This window comes from Megalops cyprinoides, chromosome 17, assembly GCF_013368585.1.
Source record: "Megalops cyprinoides isolate fMegCyp1 chromosome 17, fMegCyp1.pri, whole genome shotgun sequence".
Lineage (NCBI taxonomy): Eukaryota > Metazoa > Chordata > Actinopteri > Elopiformes > Megalopidae > Megalops > Megalops cyprinoides.
In genome coordinates this window covers 10,204,212-10,225,061 of record NC_050599.1, presented here as the reverse complement: position 1 = coordinate 10,225,061, position 20,850 = coordinate 10,204,212, and the positions used below count along the sequence as shown (strand labels likewise).

The 20,850-nt window shown below is 43.3% G+C and overlaps 2 protein-coding genes across 2 annotated transcripts in view; both read right to left on the bottom strand.

Moving 5' to 3' along the window:
* Positions 1 to 665: 665 nt before the first annotated feature.
* On the bottom strand, positions 666 to 7,830 carry aldh8a1 (aldehyde dehydrogenase 8 family, member A1). The gene is made up of 7 exons (XM_036549960.1): positions 7,580 to 7,830; positions 5,503 to 5,650; positions 4,935 to 5,090; positions 4,331 to 4,480; positions 3,457 to 3,713; positions 2,447 to 2,608; positions 666 to 1,962 (listed from the first exon to the last, which is right to left on the bottom strand). The coding sequence occupies exons 1-7, from the start codon at positions 7,724 to 7,726 to the stop codon at positions 1,510 to 1,512; spliced, it is 1,473 nt and encodes a 490-aa protein (XP_036405853.1). The 5' UTR covers positions 7,727 to 7,830; the 3' UTR covers positions 666 to 1,509.
* Positions 7,831 to 11,366: 3,536 nt separating this feature from the next.
* The window catches only part of hbs1l (HBS1-like translational GTPase), a 28,570-nt gene continuing 19,086 nt past the window's right edge, over positions 11,367 to 20,850 (bottom strand). Inside the window, exons 5-18 of the mRNA XM_036549498.1 lie at positions 19,659 to 19,767; positions 18,133 to 18,380; positions 17,455 to 17,620; positions 17,194 to 17,311; positions 15,574 to 15,720; positions 15,373 to 15,447; positions 15,102 to 15,219; positions 14,748 to 14,816; positions 14,539 to 14,643; positions 13,979 to 14,069; positions 13,466 to 13,574; positions 13,234 to 13,334; positions 12,763 to 12,907; positions 11,367 to 12,632 (exon numbers count right to left, since the gene is read on the bottom strand). Of these exons, the coding sequence (XP_036405391.1) occupies positions 12,621 to 12,632; positions 12,763 to 12,907; positions 13,234 to 13,334; positions 13,466 to 13,574; positions 13,979 to 14,069; positions 14,539 to 14,643; positions 14,748 to 14,816; positions 15,102 to 15,219; positions 15,373 to 15,447; positions 15,574 to 15,720; positions 17,194 to 17,311; positions 17,455 to 17,620; positions 18,133 to 18,380; positions 19,659 to 19,767 (1,613 nt within the window). The 3' untranslated portion in view covers positions 11,367 to 12,620. The remainder of the gene's footprint in view (positions 12,633 to 12,762; positions 12,908 to 13,233; positions 13,335 to 13,465; positions 13,575 to 13,978; positions 14,070 to 14,538; positions 14,644 to 14,747; positions 14,817 to 15,101; positions 15,220 to 15,372; positions 15,448 to 15,573; positions 15,721 to 17,193; positions 17,312 to 17,454; positions 17,621 to 18,132; positions 18,381 to 19,658; positions 19,768 to 20,850) is intronic.

The window sequence follows — 20,850 nt, the reverse complement described above, 5'->3', positions numbered from 1 at the left end:
AGCGTCCACCGAGCCCTCAAGCCACGGGCCAAAGTAAAGACGGGAAATTAAAGCCATGCGAAATTCAGGAGGAGACGTGACAGAACACATTTTCTGCTGGTTTGATGGTCATTAGAAAGAACCTTCCCACGCCCACACATTTGCATTGGTCGATTTCTTCATGTTTTGGTCCCAAAGCTGCACTCCATTTGCACAGAGGGCATCTCTGCAATAGTGGACGAGTGAACAACAAAGGTTGGGACAAAAATACGGATACTGAGAGATGAAGAAAGGAGTAGCAGATGTTGTCTGGTACAAAACGTATATAGTAAGCATACACAAAATCATTAGAGTAAGCAGACTGAACTAAAAGGAGATATAAATTTTGCTGATTCTGTCCCTGGTTTAAGATAAACAGAGCAGGCGTTCTGAACATTTTGTAGATTTCCTAATGTACCAAAATAAGACAAAAAGAAACATTTTGATTCCAGTCTGAAAGGCTGCAGTTTCTTATTTCTCTACTAACATCATATATCTTTGATTTACACATTTCTGAAACGGATGTGACATAATGCTGGTCAATTTTACAAATTAAATTATCAGAATATCAGCACTACACTTTGAGGATCCATTCATTGGATTAGAGAGATCAAATCTAAAGTATACGTACTAAAAAAAAAAAGTACCACATCAGTTAAAATGATTCAGCATTAACACCCTAAATATCAGCACTAAAAATCGATATACACAGATCGAGATTTATTTCTGAAGGCAATTGAAGGGTGTTTGTTTTTATTATGTGTACTTTGTGAACCCTGAAATACCACCCTCCTGTTCCCTTGCAATTTCAGTTCTAGTTCTTACTACATGTCACAATTTTACAGGAACATCTAGCAGGGAAAGTGAATATTTAAGTCTTCATGAACCCATTTCAGTAATGACCTGAAGTTTTAATAGACTGTCTTTACAATACACGAATAAAGTGAGAAGACAAACTTCTAAACTTTTCCTGTATATTTTCTACTGGAAGTTTTCTCCCACTGTCATTTTAAGAAACACACCAATATGGCTTTTTGCAACAGAAGCAATACTGTCAAACGTTTTAGAGACCACGGAATGTAAATTACTGTCAAACAAACAGAAGCTACCTATCATAGTTAGGCTGTGCTTTGGTGTTTTTTGGGTGACATGTTCCACTGAGAAGTAGAACACTTTGAGTTTAATCAGCTTTGCTTGTGCTCTTTTTATTTTGCAAATGTCTACACGTCAAAGTGTGTTGCATTATGGGTCTAGTGCAGTGAAAAATGGCTGCCCCCCTCCCACAACAATATGCCTTAAGTTGAAGCAGATAATGACGTAGTGGCAATATGCATTTATTTAATGCTTAAGCCACTAGTGTTGATCAGGACAATCAACAAGAATGGATCAAAGACATGTCACATTTAGGCCAAAGCAGCCACTGTCATGTCTATCATATAAAGTACATAAAAATAAAAAAAACTGTGATTTTGGACTTTGCCCTGTTGCTGCTCAGTGCTTGATGGTGATGGTTTTGACCTCGGTGAAGAAGTGGTACGAGTCTCGCCCGCCCTCTCGCCCGATGCCAGAGCACTTCATTCCCCCGAAGGGCAGGTTGAGGTCCCGGATGAGCCAGCAGTTGGTCCACACCAGGCCAGCCTGCAGCTTGCGTGCCACCCTGTGGACGCGCCCCACGTCCCGGGACCACACAGTGGCGGAGAGGCCGTACTTGACGCCGTTGGCGCGGCGGATGACCTCGTCCTCGTCGTCAAAAGGCACCACACAGGTGACGGGGCCGAAGATCTCCTCCTGCATGCAGCGGGAGCTGTCTGAGACCTCGCTGATCACCGTCGGGGGCATGAAGTAGCCGGTCCTGTTGCGTTCTGGGAGCTCCAGGCTGTCCACCCCTTCCCCACAAAGCACCTTGCCACCTTCCTCCCGGGCCAGCTTCACGTAGCCCCTGACCTGGGTCGGCACAGCACCAAAACAAACTGAAGTTCATCACCATGGATTTACAGATTGTTAAAAGATCACCCAGTAATACACTAAACCAGAAGTTATTGGTTTTCTTCATTCATATATTTACAATATTTACCAGGAAAGTTTTTGAATTATAAATATATAATAAGCACCGCCTTGGTATTGCCTTGGTATCTCCAGATGAAAATTTTCCTAGGATATGTCTCAGAAATATCTTTATTTGCGCTTTGGATGGGATAGTCAAAATTTCATTACTTTACACTTTCATAATTGTTCACTGATTTCCAAAGACACTGAAAACTAATTTCAGTCTTCAGTTGCTCAATATTCAGAGCATGTAAGCATGCTTCAAAGCATAGTCAATGAGAAGGGAGAAGTTACACACATAATGAATGTCTCCAAAACTGATCCCAAACACCCTTCGAGGATGTTTAAGTCTAATCAAGGAACAAACACTGAAGAGCCGAACCTTCTCTAAGTGCTCTTTGCTGATAAGTGCTCCATTGTTGCTGTTGGCATCAGATGGTACCCCTGTTTTCCACTTCCTTGCAGCGTCAACAAACCTCAGCAGGAATTCTGGGAAGATACTCCTCTCCACAAAAATCCTGCTGGTGCACAGACAAATCTCACCCTGCATAAAAAACAAGAGAGGAACTAAGCTAAAGCATTCTTAAAAGTGAAACATAAAGAGTTTCCATACTGACAGAACCATCTTCATGGAATTGCCTTGTTTAAAAAACAACATTATGTACCATCATACTGCCCTCATGTGGTCACTATTTTAAGAAACACAGTTTTCTACATCAAGCTGCAAATAAGGATGTACTGCAACTTTTATCACAAAAATATTATATAAGTATTATATAAGTCATTTTTATTGCCAGTCATCTCCATTTTTAAGTTGTAACTAATTTTTCTTCAAACTGATTAGCTATCTGGATGCCTCTTTTATACAGACATACAGTATTTTTATTTTATTTTCTCACTGTTTCTGTTAAGCATCCTTTCCTTTGCCAGACAGCAGCATTTCAGCGTATAAAGTCTACAGGGGAAACATGACTCATAAAAGAAGTATCTAAAACATAAAAGGAGGAGATCTGAAAATCCTAGAGGATGTTGAAAGATAAGTTTTGAAGTGCAAAGGAGAGGATGGCACATGGCCTTCCAGCAAAAGGTTTCCATGGTTAATGGTGGGAGAGTGAGGCTTCATGGACCCCAAAATGGGTGGCACTATCAAATGCAATATGTGTCTCACTGGTTTGAACCAGCCATGGAGTTTTGCTGTGGCAAGCACAGGCTTTTGATTCACTCAAAAAAGTCAGTGATTATCAGCTGCTCCACTAATTACTGGGTTCATTAAGTGTAACTCAATCACAACCTATAGCCACTCTGAGAGACACAGAGCCACTCTGCAATATGTCACAGACATGGTGCTATCGGCAAAGACAGCAGGGGGCAGACTGGAGCAAGTCCGCAGACCTGGTTGGAGAAGCTGGAGCGGATCGTCGTGGCGATACACTCCTCCAGGTTGGCGTCCCCGAAGATGATGGCAGGGTTCTTGCCCCCCAGCTCCAACGACAGCTTCTTGCAGTAGGGGGCGCTACGCTCTGTGATGACTTGGGCTGTGGCTGTGCTCCCCGTGAAGGAAATGAGGGGCACCTCTGGGTGGGACACCAGAGCGTTCCCTGCCCGTGGGCCCGTCCCAAACACAATGTTCACTACACCGGGAGGCACACCTGCAGTGGGAGGTACCTGTGAAATCATCTAGTCTTACACCCAAATTACTCCACACACTTTTCTGACTACCTGACAGTTGCCCCCTATAGGCTATAAAATTAGCCTCTCTACCCATAATCCAAACACCCCTGCTTCTGTCTACCACCAGGATTTAATGCCTCTGCTTTTCAAAACAGCTAAAATTCAACCAGGTAGACATTCATCCACATGCTTGACACTTAACAATGATAAATATATGTAGAGCAGCATGGGGTTACATTGGTACGATAAAGGGGATGATACCTACCAAATGAGAGTTATTCACTTTAATACAATACAGAGCCTTTGAATTTATGCTGGCAGAAAAATTTAGTCAGCGTGAAAGAAAGACTTATAGAAGTCATTTCTAGCCAATTATTTTTGAGTCTGAGAAACTTGAGAAAGGTAAGTATAATACACAAAGACAAGCAAAAGAACAGTATTCCACTGTTTCCACATGAAAAGAAAAAGTACACTAAAATGTACATTTGAATGGATATTAGATATTATATTTGAATACACTGAAGCATTTATATATCAATTTAGATGTGTCATGTGATATGACTGCATTGATCTTGTCATTCTGATTCATCCCTACCAGCTTCATCCAGGAGCTTGCACATCATCCAGGCAGTGACAGAGGTCATCTCACTGGGCTTGGCCACCACCGTGTTGCCGGTGGCGATGGCTGGAGCAATCTTCCAGGTCAGGAGATAGAGTGGCAGGTTCCAGGGGCTGATCAGCCCAGCTGAACACAGGCAGGGCAGACAGGTGAAGACTCCTGTGATGTTTCTCCACACCCAGTGCCCTAACTGTCTGTAGCAAAATTAATGCTGGTAGATCAGATAGTGAACCACATTTCTGTCAGACTTGTTGTCTTGGCTGTTGTGGATATGGCTTTGAACCGAACACTTCACTGTATCTTTAGGAAGATGGTTTGAATCTTAGTGCTCACACCAGGGCAAGGTACAACTGCCTCGGTAAAAATGTCTTAACAGGCAGTAGAATATGCGGGACCGAAAATTGCACACGTTGCACACTGCTTCATATGAGAAGCAAATGTAACTGGGAGTGACTTGGAGCAAAAGCTTCATTCAGCTAAACAGCACTGCGCTTCGTTATGCAGCATCCAGTGCTGATCCTGTACTGAGCTCAGTCTTAGGGAAAGAATCTACAGCACTCCTTGTGCACCGCCACCTTACCTACTCCCACAGGAGAGCGCACAGTGTAGTTCACGCAGCCCATGTGGTCCATCTGACTGCAGTCGGTAGTGTGGTGCAGGACGGACGATGCAAAGAAGCGGAAGTTGTAGGCTGACCTGGGAATATCCACAGTACGAGCAAAGGTGATGGTTTTTCCTGGTGTGCAGAAACAGAAGGTGTAAGAAGCTCAAAACCAGCCAGCAAGGCGCTAGACCTCCTGACTATATGAGTCATGGTGTTAATGAGAACAATTCTATGCTCCTTCTAAATTCTGAGCGCCAGAAGTTTAAAGACAACTGAAAACCAGCCGAGCTGGATAGCACGGCTGTAACTGTATTCTCTAAACTGATTTGTTTAGCAAAGTGCATCCCCTGCTGGTTTGATTATGGAACCCACTGGCATGAAAAATGCAAACTTGGGGAGTATTTTTAGACTATGGAAAATATTCTTCATAGCCAATAGACGAACTAACACAATTCAAAGTCTTTCACAACAACATTTTAGCTGACTATATGAGCTACCCTCCCTGACCCATTTCCACCTCTCTGAGGTCATTGTCCTACAGTACCTTGGTCTTTGGACTCTGCCTGAGCAAACTCCTCCAGGTGGCCGTCGATGAGGTCGGCCAGCTTGTGGAGGACTTGCGCCCTCTCTGCTGGACTTTTTGATGACCATTCGGGGAAAGCTTCTTTGGCTGCCTTCACTGCTGCCTCAACCTTAATGTGACCACAAATGAACACATCAGGAAGGCTGGGAAGGGCCTGCATTTTTATCACTGGCAGAGCTTTTCAAAATATTCCACCTCTGGGGGTTCAAAAGAGCAGCAAGTACAGATCATGTTAATAGGACCAAATTGGAATTTGCCTCCTTGACCCCCACATCACAGAAAAATGGCCTCAAATTCTGTTCTCCATCAACCTAAAATTTAAGCTGTATATATTGTGGATCAAACAGATTGTGGCAAGGACCTCAGTATTTACATTTTCACAAGATCCTATAATAAGCCTTTATACAGTGTGATGAAAGAACGTATCTGTGTTGATAATGTGTAGCAAAAAGAATCCATGTCACTACTGTAATTTTGAGAGGCTTGTATATTAATAATTAGCTGAAAAGAGTGAACTGTTAACTCAGTAAAGTGCAAAGGTCAGCTATTCTGGCTCTGCTCTCTGCAAAGGGTTTTTTGTTAGTATTATTTTAAAGTAAGTGGGAGATATTTGACATTTAAGAATGTGGTTTTGTATGAAATACAGTTGCTTGTTGACTAGTTATGTTGAAGTAGTTTAAAAGGACATACTGTACTGTACTATATATAGGACTGACTGAAATGAAAAGACATTTTGGAAAAGCAGCTGTTTTTCAATATTGTCCATATTAATGCACTGTCCAACTTTATACAGGTTTTCAGCTGATTACCTTGCAACTACTTGAATGTATTAAACCAGGTAATGAAATAATCATCACCATACTTGCAGTAATCCAGAAGATGACTAAACGGTTTGGTACCCAGCATAAAAAACTGGAAGACCCAGTACCATTGCACTATGATTGACTCTTGACCTTAATTCCACCGAAGTTAAAGACCGTGCAGTGAAAGTTACTGATTAGGAAAAGGAAGCCTCACTGCCCCTCAAAGAAATTAGTGAACTTAGAGCCTGAACCGTGGGGCTTGAGGGCTGTAAATTAAAATATAATCCTCATTTAAATGGTCTGAAGGACAAGGCTGAAGACATCAGAGGGAAGGCAGGCCTACTCTACCTCCTTACCAAAATCGTTGCGAACCTGTCTCATAAGATGGAGGTAACAGACACTGCATCTGCGAGGTAGAAAAGAGGCATCGACAGGTGATGCTGAAGGTCGCGATGCATGCGAATGAAATCTGGAAAGCAACGAACAAGTAACACCGTCTGGAAGGAACTTGGAATCTGGGTCGAGGAGAACATAGTTTAACAATCTAGTCTGGACGTTCAAAGATAAAGAGTGTTACCGGGGGTCGCTGTAGACACGTTAGTCAACGCTTCATAACTCAAACTGGCAAACGGTTCAACAGGACTGAACAATACATTTAAAAAAAAAAAAAATGTAGTCCTTAGTGGATGGGATTTGTTGGTAAGGGGCTGTTTTATGACATGATACTCTGGCCGTTAAAGGATTTATGTATTTTATTTATGCGTTTGTTCTATTTCTCAGTTCATGCTGATAATGCTGCATTCATTACATTTTCGCAATTTGATCTTGTCGTACACCGTTCTGAGTAAAAGAAATCTTATTACCCCAGGAAGACTGCACCGTCGTGAATCACTTTATCCTTCTCTGTTTTAGCATCGATTCTCCAAGTTTGACAGTGCATAAGTCAGCAATATTGCATCACGTACAGAAGATGCCTCTCAAACCAAAGGGCTTTGACAGTGTCACCGAAAAACTAGATCACAAATCAGTCACTTGTTAAATCAGCTCCTATAAATGACCGGAAGATGCACCTCAAGTGGAAGGGCATTGCCAGTGTCACCTACAAATACAATAATTCCGTCACATATTAAATAGCTCGTGTAAACCAGGCATTGCAAAACTGTGAGTATTATGTTAGAATAGTCAATCAACGATTGTTAAGGACATCCATTCGCTACATTTTACTGTATTCTCACCTCCTCCACGTCACTGTCCGGAACTTTGCAATACACCTCCCCCGTAGATGGATCATAGGAGTCTATGTGCCTGGGGCACGGCACAAATTTACCTCCTATGTAATTCTCCAGCACCAAGTGAGTCCTGTTATCTGCCATTTTGGGCATTATTGCAAAACTATTCGGGAAATATATTACACAACGAGGACACCGCAGTGAAGCCGTTGAAGCCGATGCAACCTGAAAACCTATTCCCAGAATGAGTGGCTCCGATTCACTATTGAACCGGCTGTGTTGTGGAAGCGTACCACCCCTCCCCTCGACAATCCATGTTTTTTTTCGGGTACAATAATTTCTACGACCAATCGCACCTCCTATTGCAGTGCTTGTCAAAAATTGCGCCAATCGTGCTAGGTGGGAGGATGAGAAGATGGCGTGTGCGGGTTGTTCATTGACTAAACCATGGACATGGTGAAATGCGTACCTTTCGACCTAACTATGGAAAAACAGAAAGGACAGTCTACTTGAGAGCCGGCAGACATTCCCGTTTCCGCAATAGATCAAACCGACCGTTGTGTGCTGTGCGTGGCAAGTTCATTTTAGGACTCACAGAAAAACAAAGTATCGAAAAAATAAGAACACATGAAAGCAAATATTGTGAGTGTATGTGTACATACACACACACACATACGAACATGGACGCAACTGATTAAGATAATGGGAAACATAACATTATAATAGGAATTATAATAGGCAGATAGTGAAGTATGTATGATGCCTATGTATGAATTTCTTTCCCCAAATAATTTGAAACATTTTTTGGCCGTTTTGAATAATCTAAAATATAAAATATAAGATTTTTAACAACCCTAAGCTACGGATCAGAATCAGACTCGTTCTGTCACCAGGAAAGAGAAATGCCAATACCGAGCATCAACACTAGATGGTAGCATTTATTACACGGACTGTAATTCTACAAGTTGGCATTGATAAATGATTACGATTGCGACGTGATCAATAATGCATGCATTAATGAATCTGTCAGTCATACAGCCCGGAGTTCTGCAAAAGATCTTGCGCTAAGGGCACATTTTGGGTTACTGATACCATACATCCTGGTCAAATTACTTTGATTACACAATGTGATGGTACAGAACACAGTGGAGATGCACGTTTTGTTTTAGATCATGCGACTAATTTCAATGAAAGGCATGGTGAATGACATGTTTGTGGAAGTGGGCATGCTCTGTTCTTTCAAAAATACCACCAGGTGTATTGTGAGGGAGTGAACACGGATCCCTTAGCAAGCATGAGCAATTAGTTTTGGCTAAACTTAATGCATTGGGATGGCTCTGTCGGCCTGACTGGTTAACATGGCCAAAGTGAATTCACAGTGCGCCGGGTGACGAGAAAGTGGAAGAGCATGTGAACTGCCCTTGGTTTGCACGAATAACGTGAGCAGCTCTCCTCATCCGTGGGTCAGAAGTGAGGAGTCAAAGACGCTGAAATCACACTCACATGGACATGAAAGTTTCTCCCACAGCTTCCTGTAGCCAGGGCCAGACATAGCAGCACAGCTGCCACCACTGTCATTCAAAGCCACCTACACTGCTGCGTCAGAGGCCTTCCACGCCTTCCTACTCAAGCTGGTCAACAGATAGCACCAATGTCAAGCAAATCGTACGACTGTATCCCTCAGGCCCAGCTCTACCTCATGTGTTGAGCTCATACGCCCACTCGGTTTCACACTCGGGTCCCATCCCTGTCTCTGTGGGTTAAGAGGTCTAAGCCACACTCAACCCAATAGGTTGAAATAAACCTCTATGGGCTAAGGACATGTGACAACCATAAAGCAAATGCACTAAAATTGGATGATACAAGGCAGTGTGATGTATGGCTTTACATTTACACATAGTTTAAAGAAAAGCAAAAACGATAACCTAGGTTTCATGTTTTCCAAGTGTCTCTTCCTCAACTTCATACATTTATTTTTCCTCATGTCATGGACATCCATTTATTTTACACCAAACTTAGTTTGCTGAGTGCATGTAGTTCACTGCAGACAAAACAGTTTCCAAAGTAACAAAATGTATCCATCTGAAGGTGATGCCCATTTCACAGGCTGCAGAGGTTTGCTTTATCCCCTCTGCTGTGTGAGTTATGTGAAGTCTAGCATCTAGCATGAATCAACCAGAGCTGGTGAGAGGGGAAACCCAGCTTGTGAAACATGCTTGTCCATCTCATCTCATGCAACACTTTCCTGTGGCTTCCATGGCAACTATGAACCATTTTCACACGTAACGCCTGTGATGTGACTGAGAGAACAATTCTCAACTCTGACCTGCCCCTGCATGTTACAGGCTGTTGCACCATACACATGGAAAATCATTAGCATTTCACTACACCAGTATTACAATATTTCTAGTACTGCAGTAGTATTTCATTTGCACCATTGAGAGTATTTCCTGAGATCCAGATCCTTTCTGATACAAACTCAATTCATCTGGAGGTATTGGTCATCCGATAGATTGGACATAGTGCTATCCTTGAGATGTGTGTCATTTAGACCATTTCCACTCCTGCAATTTCCTTCAAAGGCCTGATCATTCATGCCTACTAAAAGCTGGATTTTCACAAAGATCATTCACACATTTCTGCCCAATGATATGAGACCATCCACTCCCTTGACAGAATGCTACTGACGCACAAGGCGAACAAGGTTAAAACCAAATAGGATCAAAGGGAAAGTGATGTGCTTTGCAGCATTTATACAACTGTGTTGGGAAGGGGGTCCTCACCAACTGCTCAAGATACAATTAACATTAAAGGAAGTAAGGGTAATACATCACAACTGAGACACATATGCACTAGCAGTTCTCTAGCCCTGAAACAACACATGAGCAACCACTTTCATTTGTCAAGTAATGTGATACCTCCCAAAACCACACACTACCTGTAAACTGCTGTGCATGTGCACAACTTTATTTCCATTATTACATGGAGGGTACAGAAACTGTGTGAGGGACTGCACTGAGACTCATTCTGACTTCTACAATTTGATCTGAAGAAAAACATGACAGTCAAGCACTCCAAATGTAAGCAAGCTTGCACCCTCTCAGTGGCAGCCAGACAGAATACCAGGAGAGGCTGAGAAAAGCTCTTTATACCGATAATGCTCCTGAGCTCCTGAATGATACTGAACAGTTGGTCTGTACCATTAAAAAGAGTTTCCCTCCAGAGTGGATTTCTGCTACCCATCACTAAGAAATTAGAAGTGTGAAGTTTAAAACTAAGTGTATTTGTTGATTACTTATGGTTTATCTGGGATCACATCTGACAGATTGTAATAAACCTTCACAACATAGCAGATTCAACGGATGCTGATGCTTAATTCTTTCAACAAACATCACCCACACATGCAACTCCTAAAAATGCTTAGAAAAACCCCTTGAGATGTTTATGTTGTTTTCATCGGAATCCAAAGCTACCTCAATGTCTGCTTTGGTAGTCATCAATTCAAAAACACTGGAGATTTCAAGAAAGAGAGAAAGGCAAGTCTGCCAACACCAAGACTTTTTTATTCACCAACCATGAAGGAATTGCATCTGTAGTGTTTGTTTTGACAACCTGCATGTGATTTTGTAATATTTCCCCCTCATTTTATTTGGTTCCTAATTTGTAGCAGAGTGTTTTACTTAACGTTTCTGAATGTTAGACTTTTGCTTAGCAGAGACCAGTACATGCATGTATGAATCTTTAGAATTAGGGGCCCAAGCACCATCTGTGCTGAGGCATGCTATTATTGTTGTAAAGCGTTTTTTTTTTTTTTAAGATATTTTCTCCCAAGCGGAAAACAGCGTTGATACCTAGATGGCTTATGCCTGGATGCCTCAAATTTTGTACGACTGTAAATGGCTCTGGGAAGTACCCACTATGTTTGGGGCTGCCCCAGTTTGATCACTGCACTCACTTTACCCGGGCCATTTTTAAAGCACTCCCGTTCATGAAAGGCAACATTCTGAAACGGGACTTTTACACACTTGTTTATCCCTCCCCGCCCCTGTCTAAAAGGGTCAATTATCATGAACCAGTTATCTGGTGGCATGAATTGATGGCCCTGTGATTTGGTGGACTGTGCACTTGAGTTTTATGCTCATCAACAGATTTATCCACTGACATCTCATTTGATTTGTTTGAGGACTGTACTATCCTTCATTTAAGTTGCTATGTAAAACAACATGGCTGCCATGAGCCAATAAACTTGCAGCATTTGCAAATATTAAATATAGCAATGATGAAACCTCAACTTAAGCAACTCTATTGATACTTTGCTGATGGGTGACAGTTTTATATTATGTTCTTTTACTTAAAATGAGGTTCAATGGTTTCATACTATTGCAGCTGCAAGATTTCTTGACAATGGTATATTTGTGCATGTTCTGTCATATATTCTTGTTTCTTACATATTCTTGTTGTCATATATTCTTTATTCTTTGTTTCTAGTATTTTCCATGTGTGATCCCCTTCTAAGTTGCTTGCAGTTTCTGGTATATATTTACACATTTGTTCAAACCAACCAAAAATACCTGGAGTCAGGTAAGCTGTCCTGTATTCAAATACTCAGTCAATCATTTAGCTACTCATTAAGATGAATAAATTAATTGGAAAAATAAAGGTCCTCTGGATTGTCGCTCAGAACATGAATGGAGTTGTTGTGGAACGGCGGAGGTGGTGGTGGGGCAGTGGGCCAGCCAATGGGAGAGCACCGCGTGAGCAGCTGAGATGCTGAGGGGAAATGTGTGGAACTTCTCGTCATCAGCGGGGTTTCTCCCTCAGGCGCCCGCCTCTCGCGGGGCGATTCTGGTCCGAGCAGCCTTCATGCAAGGTCGCAAACGAGGTCACGGTGGTTGATCTCTTATGCTGTTAAAGTGTATGATGAGCGCAAGTGAAGGACGTAAACTGTGTTCTCTGCCAGCTCGTTTAAAAGAAATTTGGAAGAAACTGCACAGGCTCTTGCCATTTCTGGGTCTCTGGTTTCTGCTGAGGGTGGAGGGATGGCTCGTCACTCTTTGATCTAAGGTGAGGGGAAAAAAAAAGTAACAATCAGGACATTCTTTTGTTCTTTTGTTCACTAAAGCAATGACCGAATCACAGTTTCGAGGACCTTTATGATCATTTTTCACTTTGACAGGTCCTGTTCTCACCTCAGTGACTACCCCTGCAGCAATGGTGGATCCCACATAACGTAGCATGAAGCGACCCAGCTCCTTAAAGTCTTTGTAGAGCTCCAGGGCCACAGGTCTCTGGGTCTGGATCTCCACCACTGCATTCTGCCCTTTACTGAGGCATCTATGGAGGCCAAAGCAGCCGTGATTATTACACAAGCTCTTCAAAAGTCAGACTTACAGTTTTGTGTTTCTAAAACACAGCTCAGCCTTGCACCATTCGATGAGCAACACTGCTTCTACGGTTGGCCAAAAAGTACCCTGGCCTTTCAAACAAGACTCAATGCTTCGTAAAAGGCTTTAAAAGCCTGTCAGAAGTCCACAACACACAACAAACATAAAGTAACCGTAGTTGCTTTAATGTTCAGGAAAAGCGCAAATGCATTTTGGTAGCTGAATACCCCTCTCCGCTGTATTCTCCTTCACCTCTTACTTCCATAGTAGACTTACTTTGGCTTTTTCTTCAGTACCACTCCACTGCTTTTATGAAGAACACTGACTAGTTTTCTAATAGTGGCTGGTTCGCTTACAGTCTGGTAGTGCAACAACACCTGCAATAAAAAAACCAATGACAGGGATTACAGCACTTTGGTATCAAAGGGCCGGAGTTTCATTTTCAAGCACACCACGCCCAAACAAGTTTGTTGTTTTACGAGCAGCATGATCAGAGGGCGTGTCTTACAGGGAATCCTTGTGTAATGGGAACTTCGATGTTGAAGAGCAGCACTCTGGCCCGGAATCTGGTGCAAGCTTTTATCGGTTCCTTTGGGTCGCAGAACACGCAGCCCACGCTGAAACCAGAGTGGCACATCAGACAGTGTCTCTACTGGGCTTTTCTCTTGAAACCCTGTTAACCCTGAAACGTGATGCCGTTTAAACTGTACTTTTGCCCCAGTCTGAAAACAGTAACAAACTGACAAACCACAACAGAATATGCCTTATAGGGTCATCAAGTTCTCTTGATATGAGCCACAGTGAAAGAGTGAAATTGAGCAAATTATAACCGTGGTAACAAATATAGCCTTGTGCTGAGTGGTCCAGCTGGGACTAGGTGTGGCCCCGCTCACACAGCTCTCTCTAACTGGCTAGACTGTGGGTTTCCTCCATTAGGAGCTGAATGATTCAGGTGCGATTATGAAAGGGGGGTGGGGCGAGGGGGGCAGAAGGGAGGGAGGGACAGGAAGTGAGCACTGACTTGATTTTGATGATATCCATGCCGGTTACGGTGAGGCTGACGTGATCCCCCGCGGCAGCCCATTCGATTGGCTCCTCGTGCAGTGTTATGCCTGTGAGCAAGAACAAGAAGTGCTTGGTCAGTAAAAGCCTCAGACCTGAGGTGCTCACAGAGCAGCTCTCGTATCCTGCACTCAGGCCTGCTCTGACTCATCAAATTTCACTATGAAATGACAGGAAAAGGAGAGTCTCTCTCTGTCGCTACTCCCTCAGCCATCATATGTAATAGCCCTTATATTGTGCACTAAACTGCTGACTTTATCATGAAACGCTTTGACAGTAGAGGGCGCTGTTACTGTGTTTTAATGCTGTACAGCAGTATCATTCTCTCTCTTAAGCGAACCCGCAAGGAAACACAAGAACTTTCAGACAATCACTTTGATACACGCTTGTAATTAGTGATGGACTGACTGCTTGATTGCTTGAAGTAACTATTCAAGACTTTGGCCTTCACAATGTAAGTGTGATGTGCTTCACGACACAGACAAATCCCTTTGCAGCTATTGTTACAGAAACGGTCACCTTTGACCGTGCAGGTCTCATTCGGAGGCATTGCCAAAATGCGGTCCCCTGTCTGGATGTAGCCCGCCTCGATTTTGCCTGTCACACAAAAGCCTGAGCCTTGATCTGTAAAAGAAGTGAACAGGCTTATCCATCAGTGGTACACAGCGCTTACAGTATGGTTTTAGGAGAAAAATTGAAAAGGTGAGGCTGAGAGCAGGTGGTCCAACCTTTGAAAACGTCTGCGACGCAGAGTCGGAAGGGCTTATCCACTGATCTCTGGGGTGGTTTGAAGGCATCTGGAGCAGAGAAACAGCAAGTATGAGAAAGCTTCTCTTTTTTGTTTTGAAGATTTGCACTTCAGTAATTCACTCACTGACTTCTTGCAGTGCTACAAAGAATTAAAGATGGTGTGACACTGATTGGGCGAAAGTAGAGACGTGTCTGCTTTTCTTTGAAATACTGCTACGGGGAGGAATACAGACTCAACACAAAACAAAAAATTGGGGTTTTATCTGTTTGTCAGTATAATTCATCAGTCCCTTTCCCTATCTGATTTTCAGAACCACCGAAGCCATGCTCACCAATTTGTTCCAGAAGGCAAGGCCCTTTGTACCAGGCAGTCAGCTCTTGGACTTTACTCCTGGTGGACAAATTTTCACCAGACAGGCCACTGGTGGGTATGTAAAACACATCCGAGTCCTGGGGAATGCACACAAGCAAGAGGCTCTGCGCTTGCATTTTGTAAAATGACACTGCCCTGGCCAAGCTAACGCTCATTCACTCTGTCAAAACCTGAGGCTTGGGAGGCTGGTTTTGAGGTTGTGGCCTTGAAAGCAAAAACAGAACGTTTACCTTGAACCCTGCTTGTTTCAAGAAGTGACCGAGTTTGGTGAGAATTTCCTGGAAGCGCTCCTGTTGCCAGTTCACCTGGAGAAACAGACATGGGGGGGCTGAGTGGGAGGGTGAGACGAGAGATGGTGGATGGTGGTTCTCAGCGGCGGACGGAAACGACGGGCGACCTGCGGGGAAATGATAAGGTGCCGTAGGCCTCACCTGGTCCATCTTGTTGACGGCGACAGCCAGCTGGGTGACGCCCAGAGAGCGAACCAGCAAGGCGTGCTCCCTGGTCTGCCCCCCCGCCTCGAACCCGGCCTCAAACTCGCCCCGGCTGGCGTCCACCACCAGAACAGCCACGTCTGCCTGCGGAGGAGAGGAGAAGAGCAGCGTCAGCCCTCCTCAGGTCAACTGACGCGTCCCACAATTCCCTCTGCTCTTTACAGCAATTCAGAATGCTACTTATTAGGCAAAAAGAAAAAACAATGAGCATTAACTTGGTGACACAGACGCCTCCACCAAATGGCGATTTCTGAAGAACCTCCAAGTTCAGTAACTCCTAAAAATACATTTAAAACTACAGTACATAAAAGCATAAGGGTACTTTTGCCCATGCTGAGTGCATTTCTTGATATGGAAAATAAGCAGGTATTAAATAATAGTAGGGTGTTTGTTTTACCCCATTTAATTATGGATATAATTTGTTTTCTGTTTCCTTTCCAAACCACTGTAGGGAATAGTCCTAAGAAGTAAAGCGACACATACAGGTCTAAACACATGGCTGTGACAAATGTAATGAAAAAACAAACCCCATTGGTGTACTCAAAAAAATCTTCCCCAAGAAACTCCCCTGTGTCATTCACCACACGTGGGGGAAAAGTGGGTGAAGTTCCACTGCCGAGCATTACTGATCTCACCACAAATTAGAGGTACTCATTTCAGGAAAACCAGCATAACAACAACATTACAACACCGCTTCCCACTTCAGGATTGTGGAAGCTAGTGCAAGGGGGTCAGCAGCATGGCATTTTTGCATTTGGGTCCTCTTCAAAGGAAAAAGCAAAGGAAAGTCTTAAAATGAGCAAATACTTCCTCTCTGCTTTAAGACACTGACATGCTTTAAGATGCTGTAACTTCTACTACAGTCTTATTAACAAAAGCGGGACAGCTGTTATTGTAAGTCATTCTGATGTTCATTGAGGCTTTATTATGTCTAGGGGTGCTAAATGCTTGCTATCATTAAGAATAACAGTTTTAAATGTTGAATGATTTTTTTTTCCAAAATTAATCTGACATGGATTTTTTCCACTAAGACTGATTTAAAACCTCATTGCACACCACCCTTGAGAATCCTCTTCTTTTCAAGATTTCCTTTCCATTTTTAAGGCCAAATTCCCTCTGTGGCAAAAGATAACACACAGGCTATTCCACACAGCAACTTGTGCTATTCATGAAAAAGCCCTTTATTCAGTCACTGGATTTAAATGATTAGTCATATTCAGTACAATGTGATGGTACATTAATATGTTAATATTTGCATTTTAAATAATGCTTCTTTCTGAAATTGCAATATGACTTAATCTTGTTTGTCTGAAGGGGACAGAGATTAGCTGTACTTTAACTATGCCACATCATTTCTTGCACTAGCAACATGCAATGGCATTCTCTGGCTGACACTTATTGCATAGTTAGAAGTCATAGCTGGAAGTTATGTCGTCCGCTGTCCTAAAAAAACATGGCGCATGTCACACATGCCAAGACATGTAATCTGGAGCTGGATAACTATTCATAAAGAGAGAGCAGTGTTTAAGGAGTCTTTAAGGGTGCATTTGTGTCTACCTGTGCAGCACCGGTGATCATGTTGGGAATGAAGTCCTTGTGGCCTGGGGCATCCATCAGGGTGACCACTTTTGTCTGGGTCTCAAACTTGGTCATCCCCACGTCCATAGTCACACCTCTGGCACAGACACAACAGGTCAGGATAGACCGCATAACACCGGCCCTGTTGTGGACTCACAATCAATGTTCAGAGGGGGCTGACAGAAGGGGACTGTTTTCAGCAGTGAAAGGGGGTGATGCTGTGCCAAGCGCTGGACCCACCGGTCTCTCTCCTCCCCGGTTTCGTCCAGGACCCAAGCGTATGCGAAGGACGCCTTGCCTGCCTTCTTGGACTCCTGCTCGTACTTGTGCATGGTCCTCTTGTTCACGTTCCCCAGCAGGTAGAGGAGGTGACCCATCAAGGTGCTCTTGCCTGCATCGACATGACCTGCACCAGGCAGAGAAACCAGGGAAAAATTCAGAAGCAAATATTTCTTTTTTTTAAAAAAAAAAAAAAATTTACAGGTGATTCATTACTGAACACTTACTGTACAGTTTTACAATCAGTCATCTGAGGCCAGCTGAAATCAGCTGTACAGGATGTAATTTCACCTTTATTAGGCTTTTGCAAAACTAGCTCCTGTTCTCAGTACTAGCTATGTCCATTAATTATGACTCCGCTGTATATTTGCTTAGAGGCCCTATTCCAGGGTAATTTATAAAGCTTCTGTTTTATGCGCCGTTCACACGACCGAGGCAACTGAGGTTCGCTATTTGTTCAGAAGTGCACAGACAGTGCCCCACCCAGGAATCAGGGCTGCACTGCTCCACACTGCCACCAAACTGTTCCAGCAGTGACTCTGAATGGCTCTCTTCAGATGCATGCGCTTCAGTAAAGGGGCTTGACGTGCATTCATGTGGTGGTGGTGGTGGCGGGGGGGGGGGGGGGGGGGGGCGTACCAATGACCACCAGGTTGAGCAGGGGCTTCCCTCCCTGTCTTTTCTCCAGCTCCTCCTTGATGTTCAGCTGCTGCTTGGCCTTACTGGAAGACTTCACGGGTGTCGGCAGGGCGGCGGGCTCTTCGGCGCCGCCCTGGCTGGAGGCGGCAGCAGGACGGGACGGCGTGTCGGGAAACCCTCCTGCGGTGACGTCATCGGGAGTCGCCCCCTTGCGTGCCGAGGTGACCAGGGCACCGTTCTCCTCAGCGCTGGAAAGTGCCCGTCACACACGGCTCTCTCAGTGCAGCAATCTCCTTGCATTTATTACACTCAATGCGCCAGAGTGATATCAGAGCATCAAAGCAGCACATATATTGCAGAGACCTGCATTTATACATTTACACATTTATCCAGCATACAGCACAACAGTTAATACAATATTAAGATGCGATACACTGTTACTGACAACAGCGATCTCTACACGGAAATAGAGCTCAATTATGACAAACACAGTTTTGGGCCATATAAAGTATGACAGAAAAAAGAAACAAACCTAAGAACCAGAGCACCAAATTTAAAAATGTACACATATTCTTAACAGATGACATTTAAATTGAGAAAATAAAAGCTATGGAAAAAGGTCACTGTCACTTATTTGACTTCCCACGCCTGTGAGCAAAAACATAACCGATGGGCACAAAAAAAAACTGTGCATATGAGTATCTTATAATCTGTGTCACAGATCATCTGGGACAATAAACTACCATTTGAGCTCTGTCATACCATTAACGGTAATACCCTGAAACTGGTCAGTCTCCGCTGTATATTCATACAAGAACTGAAAATATACATATAGACACTTTCAGCACATTCTGCAAGAAAAATTGAGAGCCAACTATGCAGTATGTACAGTTAATTGCTACTCAAAAATTCAAATAAATTTTATGGAAGAGCAGCATTCTTTGCAATTAAACAAAAAAAGTTTCAGAGTTTGCCGGTGTCTTAATACTGACAACTAAATAGCTGAAATACATAGTTGATTTGAATGTGAATCACCATTCCACAAAGGGCTCCCCCCTTAAGACTCACTTCACTACTTGGACTCACTTAAAGGCACAACTAAAGCCCACAGCATTTTTAACTGCTAGATATATGCAAACATGAACAAAGGAGGCATAGATAATCTGTCGGGGCAAGACGGCAGCTGTGGTGAAGGGTGGGGCAGGCCCACGTGAGTGATGCCTGTCTGTGAGCTGTAAACTGCAACTATCAGCTCCAGCAGAGCTGTGCCCTTCCATTGTTCTCCCTGACCACCAAGGACATTGATGTCAAAGGGATATATGACTGCAAACCTCATGTTCACAAAGAATGGAGGGGGGAGGAAAGACTACTACTACACCTTCTATTTCTCTCCTCTGACCAGTAGCACTGATGGGAAGAGGTCTTAGTGCAAGACTGCTGGCGTTAGCCTTATTTTTGAACCAGAAGGGTCTTTCGCCTGCAAACACGTAATTCCTAAAGGTCTGTTGGGTGTTCTCAGTGCTTACCTGGGAACATCGAAGCCCATGGTCTGTTTCTTTCCCGAGACGGTCATCCGGGCTACTTTGGGCAGCACTTCTGAGTCAAGTTTACTAACAGGAGGGTCTCTTCCTTTACCTGGCAAATAAAAGGCATTTCACCACAGAGGTTCCACACAGAAAAAGAAAAACACCACCCACTGCAAGGGGGGGAATGCCCCAACAATCTCACAATGAAATGAGGAAGCACGAATCTTTGCAATAAATAAGAGACGTTTCAGTTTTTGAATCAACCTTTCATGTGTTTCTTTACAAGACTGCACAGATGTGAATGGAAAAAATACACCATTTTTAAGGAAACTACTCAAGAATAGATCCAAAAGAGGAAATGTCTGTTTTTGGAGTGGTGCTCCCTAACGAAATTATCAGATCTTCAGAGAACAGTTTACCTTGAATCCAAGGTAAAAGCCAATCGCTCTCACCAATGAGGGCACCGAAGAGCAATCAGCAGCTTTGGCTACTGGGAAACTTTTGAAATTCGCACTGCCTTGAATGCACAGAATGTTTTGTAATACTTTCATTTGATAATGTACCATTTGTGACAGGACTGCACACATTCTAAAAGCACAAGACAGATTACACTCAACACACAGATTTTATCTTCCTTTTCCCAAGGGTGTAGTGTTCACTAGACCACTGCATATCCTTGGTGATTTAAAATATTGAATACTATTTAAGAAAAAAAATATAAAAAGATTTTATCTGTACAAAACGCTAGGTCTTCTTGAACTGAAAGTCAGCTTCTTGTCAAAAGTATTTTCACTGATGCATTCTGATTGCCTTCTGAGGTCAATGCTGCAAGTCATAACGCCACTTTGACTCATAAAGGAGTGTTTTAAAAGATGTCATCTTAGTCGTCGTTTGACCAAAATAGTCTAGCAAGGAAAGGGTTAATTTTCTCGTACTTCATTGACAGTTACCTTTGCTTTTAAAGTGGACCAATGACGCCGCATTTCTCTGAATGAATGGCACAGGACAGTTTAAATTGCCAACAAAAAAAGAGAAGAACCTGCTCTTCTTGTCATGAACATCCAAGTGCATGAATGCACAGTACAACAGTTAGCGCGGTGTCCACACGCTCTACATGACTCTGAAATGATATTCACGAAATGTCTAAAAAGAACCACTAGAAAGGTGTATAACTATCACCCAGTTGGGCCAC